General features: G+C 54.7%; 1 protein-coding gene across 1 annotated transcript in view; it reads left to right on the forward strand.

Moving 5' to 3' along the window:
- The window catches only part of LOC140392029 (inosine-uridine preferring nucleoside hydrolase-like), a 48,603-nt gene that overhangs the window by 15,328 nt on the left and 19,621 nt on the right, over positions 1–13,654 (forward strand). The window contains exon 3 of the mRNA XM_072477205.1: positions 3,057–3,168. Coding sequence (XP_072333306.1) covers positions 3,057–3,168 — 112 coding nt within the window. The remainder of the gene's footprint in view (positions 1–3,056; positions 3,169–13,654) is intronic.

Below are 13,654 nucleotides of genomic sequence, written 5' to 3' on the forward strand. Positions count from 1 at the left end.
ATCTACACTGTCTAGTCCTGTTAGAATTTTATAAATCTCTATGAGATCCTCCCCCATTCTTCTGAACTCCAGCGAGAACAATCCTAACTTAGTCAATCTCTCCTCATATTACAGTCCCGTCATCCCTGGAAACAGTCTGGTAAACCTTCGCTGCACTCCCTCGAGAGCAAGAACTCCTTCCTCAGAAAAAGAGACCAAAACTGCACACAATATTCTAGGTGCGGCCTCACCAAGGCCCTGTATAATTGCAACAACACATCCCTGCTCCTGTCATCGAAACCTCTTGCAATGAAGGCCAACATACCATTATCCTTCTTTACCGCTTGCTGCACCTGCATGCTTACCTTCAGCGATTGGTGCACAAGAACACCCAGGTCCCGCTGCACACTCCCCTCTCCCAATTGACAACCATTCAGGTAGTAATCTGACTTCCTGTTTTTGCATCCAAAGTGAATAACCTCACACTTATCCAAATGATACTGCATCTGCCATTGATTTGCCCACTCGCCCAACCTGTCCAGATCATGCTGTAGGATCCCTGCATCCTCGTCACAATTCACCCTCCCACCTAACTTGGTATCATCTGCAAACTTTGAGATGTTACATTTTTGTTCCGTCATCCAAATCACTAATATATATTGTGAATAGCGGGGGTCCCAGCACTGATCCCTGTGGTACCCCACTAGTTACTGCCTGCCGATTTGAAAAGAACCATTAATCCCTACTCTTTGTTTCCTCTCTGCCAACCAGTTTTCTATCCACCTCAATACATATCCCCCAATTCCATGCGCTTTAATTTTGCACAATAATCTCTTATGTGGGACTTTGTCAAACGCCTTCTGAGAGTCCAAATATACCACATCGACTGGCTCCCCTTGCCAACTGTACTGATTACATCTTCAAAGAATTCCAACAGATTTGTCAAGCATGATTTCCCCTTCATAAATCCATTCTGACTCTGACTGATCCTGCCACTGCTTTCTAAATGTTCCACTATAAAGTCCTTGATAATCATAGATCATAGAATGTACAGTGCAGAAGGAGGCCATTCAGCCCATTGAGTCTGCACCTGCTCTGGGAAAGAGCACCCTACTCAAACCCACGCCCCCACCCTATCCCCGTATCCCAGTAACCCCACCTAACCTTTTTGGACACGAAGGGCAATTTATCATGGCCAATCCACCTAACCTGTACATCTTTGGACTGTGGGAGGATATCGGAGCACCCGGGGGAAACCCACGCACACACGGGGAGAACGTGCAGTCCCCGCACAGACAGTGACTCAAGCCAGGAATCGAACCTGGGACGCTGGAGCTGTGAAGCAACTATGCTAACCACTGCGCAACCGTGCTGGATGGATTCAAGAATTTTCCCCACTACTGATGTTAGACTTACTGGTCTATAATTCCCTGTTTTTTTCTCTAAATAGAACATATAACATACAGTGCAGAAGGAGGCCATTCGGCCCATCGAGTCTGCACCGACCCACTTAAGCCCTCACTTCCACCCTATCCCCGTAACCCAATAACCCCTCCTAAGCTTTTTGGTCACTAAGGGCAATTTATCATGGCCAATCCACCTCTAACCCGGACATCTTTGGACTGTGGGAGGAAACCGGAGCAACTGGAGGAAACCCACGCAGACACGGGGAGAATGTGCAGACTCCGCACAGACAGTGACCCAGCGGGGAATCGAACCTGGGACCCTGGCGCTGTGAAGCCACAGTGCTATCCACTTGTGCTCCAGTGCTCCCTTTTTGAATATTGAAGTGACTGTTGCAGAGTCTATAGAATCCCAGAAGATGACCACCAATGCATCCACTATTTTCAGAGCCACCTTGGGATGCAGATTATCAGGCCCTGGTGATTTATCCGCCTTCAATCCCATCAATTTTCCCAACAGCATTTCTCTACTAATATTGATCTCCCTCAGTTCTTCCCTCTCACTAAACCTTTCATTCTCCAACATTTCTAGTATCTGATTTGTGGCCTCTTTTGTGAAGACAAAACCAAAGTGTGTATTCAATTGCTTAGCCATTTCTTTGTCCCTTATTATGCATTCCCCTGTTTCTGTCTGTAGAGAGCCTACATTTGTCTTTACCAATCTCTTTCTCTTCACATATCTATAGAAACTCCTAGTGTCAGTCTTTATGTTCTCTGCAAGCTTACCTTAGTACTGTATTTTCCCCTTAATCAATCCCTTGGTTCTTGGTTGCTGAATTCTAAATTGCTCCTAATCTTCAGACCTATTATTTTTCCTGGCCAATCTGTATGCTCCTTCCTTGGATCGGATACTATTTCTAATTCCTTTTGTAAGCCATGGATTGGCCCTCTTACCCATTTTGCTTTTGTGCCAGACAGGAATGAACAGTTGCTGCTATTCCCCCATTCCTTCCTTGAATGTTTGCCATTGCCTATCCACTGTCATCCCTTTAAGTAACTCTCCCCAATCTATAAAGGCCAACTCACGCCTCATATCTTCATAGTTTTCTTTATTAAGATTCAACACCCGAGTCTCCGAATCAACTACTTCACTCTCCAACTTGATAAAAAATTCAATCATGTTATGGCACTCATGCCATGGGGCCAGTTTGGCACAGTGGGCTAAACAGCTGGCTTGTAATGTTGAACAAGACCAGCAGCGCGGGTTCAATTCCCGTACCGGCCTCCCCGAACAGATGCCGGAATGTGGCGACTAGGGGCTTTTCACAATAACTTCATTGAAGCCGACTTGTGACAATAAGCGATTATTATTATCATGCCCAAGGGGTCTCGCACAGCCAGATTGGCAATGATTCCCTTCTCATTACCCAGTACACAGCCTAAGATGGCCTGCTCTCTCGGTGGTTCCTCAACATATTGGTCAAGAAAACCACCCCATATACACTCCAGGAATTCCTCCTCTACGGCATTGTGGCTAATTTGATTTGCCCAATCTATGTGCAGATTAAAATCAACTATGATCACTAATATTGCCTTATTACATGCATCTCTAATTTTGTGTTTAATGCCATTCCCAACATCACAACTCTCAAACACTTGTTTGTTACTCCATAGATTTCTCTTGTGGCTACTGGTCCCCTGACCAATGTTGCATTGGCATTTAAAATGGATCCCACCTTTCCATCGAAGTTAAAACATCTGTACATCATGGGAGGAAACACGGAAAGTATGGCATGTAGCTTATTACATAATTCTCTCAACTATGGGGAGGGGGTGGGTTGCATTCTTTGTCAGAGTCTGACCATGTTGTAATAACCAGTACGGGGACCCATCAAGCTGGGGATGATCGTTTTCCTGTGCTCATTGGAACTGTGAGCTCTCCTGCTGTAGACGTGATAGCTTAACCAGCACTCGCATAAAAGCTCGGCAACTAGCCCCGATTAGCAAGGAGAGAGGACCCGGTGAGGTGTACCAAGCTTTGTGTAGGTAATGTTGGCCGAATAAAAATACTTTTAAGAAACTTGTTGGACTCTCCTCGCTTTATCTTACTGGCTACGTGGGTGAATTGGTGCTGTCAATGTACTTCTTGATCAGCTGTGTCACCTCCCTGGAAAAAAAATTTTTTGCGTGCATTTAGGTACTTTGCAGTGGTGATTTTACAGAGCCAGTGCTGATGTGAAAGGTGAGTGCTGGACCGGGCTTTTGTTGCCGACTTGTGGAGCACGTACGCTTGGAGGGGTCTGGGACTTGACAATTTCGCCAGTACCGGGTGCAGCATCGTCTCACCGACTTCTGCTGAAGGTCGTGCAACGTTTCCAACCATTTCTGCTGCCGTCGTTTTGCAAGGTGGTTTGCTGCGGGACTTCCGGTTGCGGCTATGCGGAGCTAAGTCGCACATTCGGCAGCTCCCGCTAAAAACTGACTTTTGGGCTCTTTTCAGGGCCCACTTTTTCGACGTTTCCCGGTGTGGGAAGGGAGATTGCAATAGTTCCCCGACAGTGTATGGACCAGGAGCGGGGCGACTAAAAAAGTGGTGGTGAACCCAAAGAAGGTGCGAGGGAAGAAGAGCAAAATGGTGGCGGGCGGGGACCAGGCAGCGTGGATGCAGTGGGCGCAGGAGCAGCAGGAGGTTATCCAGCGCTGCTTCAGAGCGATTAAAGCTGGAGCCGATGAAGGCTTCTTTAGACAAGTTGCTGGAGACCCAGACAGCCCAGGGGGTGGCGATCCGCGAGGTCCGACAAAAGGTCTCCGACAACGAGGACGAGATCTTAGGCCTTGCGGTAAAGGTGGAGGCGCACGAGACGCTCCACAAGAAATGGCAGGAACGGTTCGAGGAGATGAAGAATCGGTCGAGGCGGAAGAATCTGCGGATTCTGGGCCTCCCGGAGGGGCTGGAGGGGCCAGACGTGGTCACCATGTTAAACTCGCTGATGGGAGCGGGATCCTTCCAGGCGCCCCTGGAGCTGGAAGGGGCCCAAGGCTAACGAGCCGCCGCAGGCGGTGCTGGTGCGGTTTTGTCGGTTTGCTGATCGGGAGTGTGTGCTCAGGTGGGCCAAGAAAGAGAGGAGCAGCCGGTGGGAGAACGCTGAGGTTCGAATATACCAGGACTGGAGTGCGGAGGTGGAGAAGAAGAGGGCCGGGTACAACCGGGCGAAGGCGGTGCTGCACAGAAAGGGGGTGAAGTTGGGCATGCTGCAGCCGGCACGACTGTGGGTCGCCTACAAGGACCGGCACCATTATTTTGAGTCTCCGGAGGAGGCGTGGGCCTTTGTTCAGGCCGAGAAACTGGACACAAACTGAGGGTCAGGATGGGTGGTCGGGGATTGTTGTTGGGGTGTTACACTTTGAGGGGGGGTTCTTTGCTCTTATTTCTGTTTGGTTCGATGAGGGTGGTTAGGGTGGGTTGGGCACGGTTTTGGTTGGGTCTGTTGGGCGGGCTCTTGGAGGGGGGTAAGTAAATGGAGTAGGGGTGGATGGTCGGTGGGGGGATGGGGCCCCGCAAGGGAGGGGGCCCCGCAGGGGAGGGGTCCCCGCAGGGGAGGGGGAGGCCTGAGTCGGGGTGAGGGGACTGGGCCTGTAAAAGGAGCTACGTCAGAGGTGACGGGGCCGGGCAGGTGGAAAGCGTGGGCTTTTTCCCGCGCTGAATGCTGGAGGGGACGGGGCCGGGGCCGGGGCGGGGAAGGGAGGGTTGTTTCCCGCACTTGGGATGGAAGGGGGAGGCGGAGAGCCTGTGGATGGCTAATAGAGGAGGAGGATATGTCCCACAATGGGAGGAGTCGAAGGAGAGGCGGGACAAGCCGGGGTCAGCAGGAGTCAGCTGACTTGCGGGAGTGCAATGGGGGGAGTAAAGCAGCTAGGAGGGACCCTAGCTGGGGGTGGGTGGGGGGAAGGGGGGGGGGGGGGGGGGACCGGGTTGCTGCTGCTATGGTCAAGGGGGAGCTGGAGCGAGTAGAGGGGGTTGGGACGGGGGTCTGCCGCTGTGGGGAACGGGCCGTGTGTGGGGTGTGGGCGCATGGCTGGCCAAGGAGGGGTTATGGCTAGTCGGCGGAGGAGGGGGGCGGGTTGCCCCCCGATCCAGCTGATAACCTGGAATGTAAGGGGACTGAATGGGCCGGTCAAGCGGGCCCGGGTGTTCGCGCACCTGAAGAGGCGAAAGGCGGATGTGGTCATGCTCCAGGAGACATACCTGAAGGTGGCAGACCAGGTAAGATTGAGGAAGGGGTGGGTAGGTCAGGTGTTTCACTCCGGGTTGGATGCCAAAAACCAGGGGGTGACGATCTTGGTGGGAAAGAGGGTGTCATTCGAGGCGTCGAGCATTGTGACAGACAATGGCGGCAGGTACGTAATGGTAAGTGGTAAGCTGCAAGGGGAGAGGGTGGTGCTGGTCAATGTGTACGCCCCGAACTGGGACGATGCGGGTTTTATGCGGCGCATGTTGGGTCGGATCCCGGACTTGGAAGTGGGAGGCCTGATAATGGGGGGGACGGGACTTTAACACGGTGTTGGATCCAGCACTGGATCGCTCCAGGTCTAGGACGGATAGGAAGCCGGCGGCGGCTAAGGTGCTGAGGGGGTTTATGGACCAGATGGGAGGGGTGGACCCTTGGAGATTTGCAAGGCCGGGGGCGAGGGAATTTTCATTCTTCTCGCATGTCCATAAGGCTTACTCTCGGATCGACTTCTTTATTATGAGTAGGGCGCTGATAGCGAGAGTAGAGGATACGAAGTACTCGGCGATAGCCATTTCGCCCCGCATTGGGTAGACCTAGAGCTGGGGGAGGAGAGGGACCACCGCCCGTTGTGCCGCTTGGTGGTGGGGCTGTTAGCGGACGAGGAGGTGAGTGAGCTGGTCCGAGGAAGCATAGAGAGATACCTGGAGGCCAATGATAACGGGGAGGTCCGAGTGGGGATGGTATGGGAGGCGCTGAAGGCGGTGGTTAGGGGAGAGCTGATTTCCATTGGGGCCCACAAGGCGAGGAGAGAGCAGAGGGAGAGGGAGAGGCTGGTGGGGGAGATGGTGAGGGTAGACAGGAGGTATGCGGAGGTGCCGGAGGAGGGACTCCTGAGGAAGAGGCGTAGCCTCCAGGCCGAATTCGACCTGTTGACCACCAGGAAGGCGGAGGTGCAGTGGAGAAAGGCCCAGGGGGCGATTTATGAGTATGGGGAAAAGGCAAGCCGGATGCTGGCGCATCAGCTTCGGAAGTGGGACGCAGCTAGGGAGATCGGGGGAGTTAAGGACAGGGGAGGGAGTGTGGCACGGAGTGGGGTTGACATCAATGGGGTCTTCAGGGACTTTTATGAGGAATTGTATCGGTCCGAGCTCCCACTGGAGGAGGGAGGGATGGGCTGCTTTCTGGACCAAGTGAGGTTTCCGAAGGTGGAGGAGGGACTGGTAGCGGGATTGGGGGCCCCAATTGGGCTGGAGGAGCTGGCCAAAGGGACAGGGAGCATGCAGGCGGGGAAGGCACCGCTGCCTGACGGTTTCCCGGTCGAATTCTACAAGAAATATGTGGACCTGTTGGGCCAGTTGCTAGTTAGGACCTTCAATGAGGCAAGGGAGGCGGGGGCTTTGCCCCCGATGATGTCCCGGGCACTGATCTCCTTGATCCTGAAGCGGGACAAGGATCCCCTGCAGTGTGGGTCTTACACGCCGATTTCGCTGTTAAATGTAGATGCCAAGGTGCTGGCGAAGGTCTTAGCCACGAGAATTGAGGATTGTGTGCCGCAGGTGATCCACTAAGACCAGACGGAATTCGTGAAGGGGAGGCAGTTGAACGCGAATGTGCGGAGGCTCCTGAACGTTATTATGATGCCGGCGAGGGAGGGGGAGGCGGAGATAGTGGTGGCAATGGACTCTGAGAGGGTCTTCGATAGGGTAGAGTGGGAATACTTGTGGGAGGTGCTGAAGCGGTTTGGGTTTGGGGAGGGGTTTGTTAGGTGGGTTAGGTTGTTGTACGAGGTCCCGATGGCGAGTGTGGCCACGAACAAGAGGAGGTCTGAGTACTTTTGGTTGTATCGAGGGACGAGGCAGGGGGTCCCCTGTCCCCCCTGCTCTTCGCACTGGCGATTGAACCCCTGGCTATGGCACTGAGGGAGTCGAGGAACTTGAGGGGGTTGGTGCGGGGTGGGGAAGAGCATAGGGTGTCGCTCTATGCGGACGACTTGCTGCTGTATGTGGCGGACCCGATGGGGGGAATGCCGGAGGTAATGAGGATCCTCGGGGAGTTCGGAGATTTCTCAGGGTACAAGCTCAACATGGGGAAGAGCGAGTTGTTCGTGGTTCACCCAGGGGACCAGGAGAGGGGGATTGGTGAGCTCCCACTAAAAAGGGCGGAGAGGAGCTTCAGGTACTTGGGGGTCAAGGTGGCCAGGAGCTGGGGGGCCCTGCAACGACTTAATTTCACGAGGCTGGTGGAGCAAATGGAGGAGGAGTTTAAGAGGTGGGACGCGTTGCCGCTGTGTCTGGCGGGTAGGGTGCAGTCAGTTAAGATGACGGTGCTCCCAAGGTTTTTGTTCCTGTTCCAGTGCCTCCCCATTTTTATCCCGAGGGCCTTCTTTGGGCGGGTCAACAGGAGCATAACGGGGTTTGTGTGGGCGCGAGGGACTCCGAGGGTGAGAAGGGTGTTCCTGGAGCTATGTAGGGATGGGAGGTTGGGGGGGGGGGCTGGCACTGCCCAACCTCTGTGGGTACTACTGGGCCGCCAATGCGGCGATGGTGCGTAAGTGGGTGATGGAGGTGGAGGGGGCTGTATGGAAGAGGCTGGAGACGGCGTCTTGTGAGGGTACGAGTCTGGAGGCACTGGCAACGGCACCGCTGCCGCTCCCTCCAATGAGCTATACCACGAGCCCGGTGGTGGCGGCTACCCTCAAAATCTGGGGGCAGTGGAGGCGGCACAGGGGGGAAGTTGGGGCCTCGGTGTGGACCCTAATACAGGGGAACCACCGGTTTGTCCCAGGGAGAATAGATGGAGGGTTTTCGGGATGGCACAGGGCAGGGATAAGAAGGTTGGGGGACCTGTTTGTGGACGGGAAGTTCGCGAGCCTGGGTGAACTGGAGAAGTATGGGCTCCCCCCGGGGAACGCCTTCAGATATCTACAGGTAAGGGCGTTTGCCAGATGGCAGGTGGTGGAATTCCCACGGCTGCTGCCACGCACAGTACAGGATAGGGTGCTCTCGGGGGGGTGGGTGGGAGTGGGGAAGATCTCGGAAACTTACCAGGTGATGCAGGAGGAGGAGGAGGCCTCGGTGGTGGAGTTGAAAGGTAAGTTGGGAGGAGGAGTTGGGAGAGGAGATCGAAGAGGGGACGTGGGCAGATGCCCTAGGGAGGGTGAACTCTTCCTCTTCGTGTGCGAGGCTCAGCCTCATACAGTTTAAGGTGCTGCACAGGGCACACATGACCGGGATAAGGATTAGCCGTTTCTTTGGGGGTGAGGACAGGTGTGTTAGATGCTCAGGGAGCCCAGCAAATCACACCCATATGGTCTGGGCATGCCCAGCGCTGGAGGAATTTTGGAAGGGCGTAGCGAGGGCGGTGTCGAGGGTGGTAGGATCCAGGGTCAAACCGGGCTGGGGGCTCGCAATATTTGGGGTTGCAGGGGAGCCGGGAGTGCAGGAGGCGAAAGAGGCTGGTATTCTGGCCTTTGCGTCCCTGGTAGCTCGGCGAAGGATTCTTCTTCAGTGGAGGGATGCGAGGCCCCCAAGCGTGGAATCCTGGATCAGTGATATGACAGGGTTTATTAAATTAGAGAGGGTGAAACTCGCCTTTAGGGGATCGGTACAAGGGTTCTTTAGGCGGTGGCAACCGTTCTTGGACTTCCTGGCAGAACGGTAGACATTGGTCAGCAGCAGCAGCAACCCGGGGGGGGAGGGGTCTATTTTATTTTTGTTTATTTACCCCGGGGGATCTGAGGGGGTGTATATATTTGCTATGTTTGCTTTGTGTTAAACACGGGGTGTTAATTTATTATTTATGTATGGGGGGAGGGGGCACGGGGGTTTTAATTTGTTCTGTATTTAATTTTATTGGGTTTCTTTTTCATTCTGTTGTTGATATTTTGAGAAAAATTATTTGTAAAAAAAAAAAAAAGGTGGTTTGCTGCGGCAGAGTGGTCCACCGGGGAGTCCGTTCTCGTGATTGCTGCCGTTCTATTGGAGATTTGTTTGGGTTGAATGTGTAGCATTTTGTTGCTTGGGCTGTTCTGCGACAGGTTGGTCTGAGGATTGCGCTACAGTTATTCTCCTGAGAGCTGACAGTTGCCTACGGTTGATGACATTGGCGGGTTGTACGCCACGGATGCAGGTGCGGTGTGCGGATAGGCACATTGCTGAACCCCGTTGCGTTGGCTGGGCGTTCCGCGCAGGTATGCTTTTCGTGTGATGGCATGCGCGGGACCCTGCTGGTTTTTTTTGTAATGTGGTTTTATGTAACTGTGTGAAATGTACAGGAAGAACTTCAGGGCACCAGCTCCCCTTGCATTTTAGAGGGCACAGTAGTTTCCCTTTTTCCACACTGGCCCAGTGCAGGATAATCGGGGTTGTAGGGCTGGACGTTGTCTGTTGCCACTGCCTACCTGTTCCAACTGCGGCTGCAAGGACCGCAGCGCCGATTGAGCCTTGGGTTGATGGGTCTGACACTGTGTTGTATGCCGTTCCTGGTTCAGCTGTTTCGCCCTGTGTGACTGGTGGGGGTGTAGCACCATCGATCACACACGAGGCGAGACGTAGAGAACTTCAATCGAGGCTTTATTGAGCAGACTTGTTCAGACTTGTTCCCCAGCAGCTCAGTCACAGAATGCAGCTGCGGGGAATAAACCGGGTTCTTATACCCCGCCTATCTGGGTGGAGCCCAGTAGGCGGCAGATCCAATCGGGACCCAGCATCTGTCCTCCAATAGCTCCTCGGCATTCATGGTGTACCGTATTACCCCTAATACATACCACCACATTCTCCCCTTGTTAAAAAGGAACCCGGCGGGGTAGTGGGTGGTATGGTGGTAGGGGTTTACAGGGTCGGTGCCTTAACCATTGAACTATATACAACTATGCCACTTTTACTGGGCCACTGAATTATTCACATTTTACCCAATTAGCAGCGTTAACTATTTACAACAATGCCGCTTTACTGGGCCACTGAATTATATACATCTTAAGTCGACTCCATGAGTCGAGATGGTGCTCTGGTCGCCCTCTCCGATCGTCTCAGCCCGGGTGGTGGTGGTGGTGGTGGTGGTGGAGCTGGCTCGGGTCCGGTCGACTCTGGGAGCATCGTGCTGTCCCTCTCTGTTTCCTTACTCCTGGGCGGGCCTGGGAGGAGAACTGATCCCCCCGGGAAGGGAGTGGCTGTGGGGTGCACCGGTGGGAGTGAGGGGGTGGTGATTGGTGTTGGGGGGGTGTGGGGAGCTCCGGCGGGCGCCAGGTCCCGCAGAGAGACCGTGTCCTGTCAGCCGTCTGGGAATGCCACGTAGGCGCAATGCGGGTTGGCGTGGAGTAGATGTACCTTTTCCACCAGTGGGTCTGATTTGTGCGCCTGCACATGTTTCCAGAGCAGGATGGGTCCCGGGGCTGCCAGCCAGTTCGGAAGTGACGCTCCAGAAGCGGACTTCCTAGGGAAGACAAGGAGGCGCTCGTGCGGCATTTGGTTCGTGGTGGTGCACAGCAGGGACCGGATAGAATGAAGGGCATCCGGGAGGACTTCCTGCCAGCGGGAAGTTGGGAGACTCCTAGACCGTAGGGCCAGTAGGACGGTCTTACAGACCGTTCCGTTCTCCCTCTCTACCTGCCCGTTCCCCCGGGGGTTGTAGCTGGCCGTCCTGCTCGAGGCTATGCCCTTGCTGAGCAGGAATTGACGCAGCTCGTCACTCATGAAGGAGGACCCCCTATCGCTATGGATGTAGGCGGGGAAACCGAACAGGGTAAAGATGGTGCAGAGGGCTTTAATGACCGTGGCCGCGGTCATGTCGAGGCAGGGGATGGCGAAGGGTAAATGGGAGTATTCGCCAACGACGTTAAGAAAATACGTGTTGCGACCGGTGGAGGGGAGGGGGCCTTTGAAATCCAGACTGAGGCGTTCAAAGGGACGGGAAGCCTTTATCAGGTGCGCTCTATCTGGCCTGAAAAAATGCGGTTTGCATTCTGCGCAGATTTGGCAGTTCCTGGTGACTGTTCGGACCTCCTCGACCGAGTACGGGAGGTTGCGGGCCTTTATAAAGTGGTAGAAGCGAGTGACCCCCGGGTGGCAGAGGTCCTCGTGGAAGGCTTGGAGGCGGTCCACTTGTGCGATGGCACATGTGCCGCGAGATAGGGCATCGGACGGCTCGTTCAGCTTTCCGGGACGGTACAAGATCTCATAGTTGTAGGTGGAGAGTTCGATCCTCCACCGCAGGATCTTGTCGTTCTTTATCTTGCCCCGCTGTGCATTATCTCAGTGAGGAGAGTGAATCTCCTACTGGCCAGGTAATGCCTCCAATGTCGCACAGCTTCCACTATGGCTTGGGCCTCCTTTTCTACTGAGGAGTGGCGAATTTCTGAAGCGTGGAGGGTCCGGGAGAAAAAGGCCACGGGTCTGCCCGCTTGGTTGAGAGTGACCGCCAGAGCTACGTCGGATGCGTCGCTCTCGACTTGGAAGGGAGGGACTCGTCGATGGCGCGCATCGTGGCCTTTGCGATATCCGCTTTGATGCGGCTGAAGGCCTGGCGGGCCTCTGTCGACAGGGGAAAAGTAGTGGACTGGGTTAGTGGGCGGGCCTTGTCTGCGTACTGGGGGACCCACTGGGCGTAATAAGAAAAGAAGCCCAGGCAGCGTTTCAGGGCTTTGGCACAGTGGGGAAGAGGGAACTCCATGAGGGGGCGCATGCGTTCAGGGTCGGGGCCTATCACTCCATTACGCACAACGCAGCCCAAGATGGCTAGACGGTCGGTGCTAAACACGCATTTTTCCTCGTTGTAGGTGAGGTTGAGGGCGTTAGCTGTCTGGAGGAATTTGCGGAGGTTGGCGTCGTGGTCCTGCTGGTCGTGGCCGCAGATGGTGACGTTGTCGAGGTACGGGAACGTGGCCCGTAAACCGTGCTGGTCAACCATTCGGTCCATCTCCGGTTGGAAGACCGAGACTCCGTTCGTGACGCCGAATGGAACCCTTACGAAGTGGTATAGCCGCCCGTCTGCTTCTAAGGCAGTGTACTTGCGGTCACCGGGGTGAATGGGGAGCTGGTGGTAGGCGGACTTAAGGTCCACGGTGGAGAAGACCTTGTACTGTGCAATCCGATTGACCATGTCGGATATGCGGGGAAGAGGGTACGCATCTAGCTGCGTGTACCTGTTGATGGTCTGACTATAGTCTACGACCATCCTCTGCTTCTCCTCTGTCTTCACTACTACCACCTAAGCTCTCCAGGGACTATTGCTAGCCTGGATTATGCTTTCCTTCAGCAGCCGCTGGACTTCGGACCTGATAAACATCCGGTCCTGGTGCTGTACCGTCTGCTCCTAGTGGCGACGGGTTTGCAATCCGGGGTGAGGTTCGCAAACAAGGAGGGCGGTTCGACCTTGAGTGTCACGAGGCCGCAGATAGTCAGTGGGGGTATAGGGCCGCCAAATTTAAATGTTAAGCTCTGGAGGTTGCATTGGAAGTCCAACCCCAGGAGAGTGGGAGTGCAGAGATGGGGGAGGACATACAGCCGGTCATTTTTGAACTCTCTCCCCTGCACCGTTAGGTTTGCGATGCAGAACCCTTTGATTGCAACGGAGTGGGACCCCGCCGCCAGGAAAACATTTTGGTTGCTTGGCCGAATTACCAGGGAACAGCGTCTTACCGTGTCCGGATGAATAAAACTCTCCGTGCTCCCCGAGTCGATCAAACACGGCGTCTCGTGCCCGTTCACCAGCACCTTTGTCATTGTCGTCTGGAGCGTCCGGGGCCGCGACTGGTCGAGGGTCACCGATGCCAAACGTGGTTGGTGCGTCAGATCGTTGTCTTCAGGCAGTGTGGAGCCATCCACGCTGGGGTCCTTGCCTGTCAGCCAAGATGGCGGTGTCCATGGATCGCACACTGCCGGGGGTGGACAAAATGGCCGCTCCCATGGGTCGCACGCGGCTGGGGGTGGACACAATGGCCGCTCCCATGGATCGCATGCGGCCCGTGGGTAGGAAGATGGCAGCACCCGTCCCCCCCTCGTGGTGTCCGGGGTCCAAAATGGCGGCACCCGTTGGCCGCCAGTG

The sequence above is a fragment of the Scyliorhinus torazame genome, chromosome 15, assembly GCF_047496885.1.
Source record: "Scyliorhinus torazame isolate Kashiwa2021f chromosome 15, sScyTor2.1, whole genome shotgun sequence".
NCBI lineage: Eukaryota > Metazoa > Chordata > Chondrichthyes > Carcharhiniformes > Scyliorhinidae > Scyliorhinus > Scyliorhinus torazame.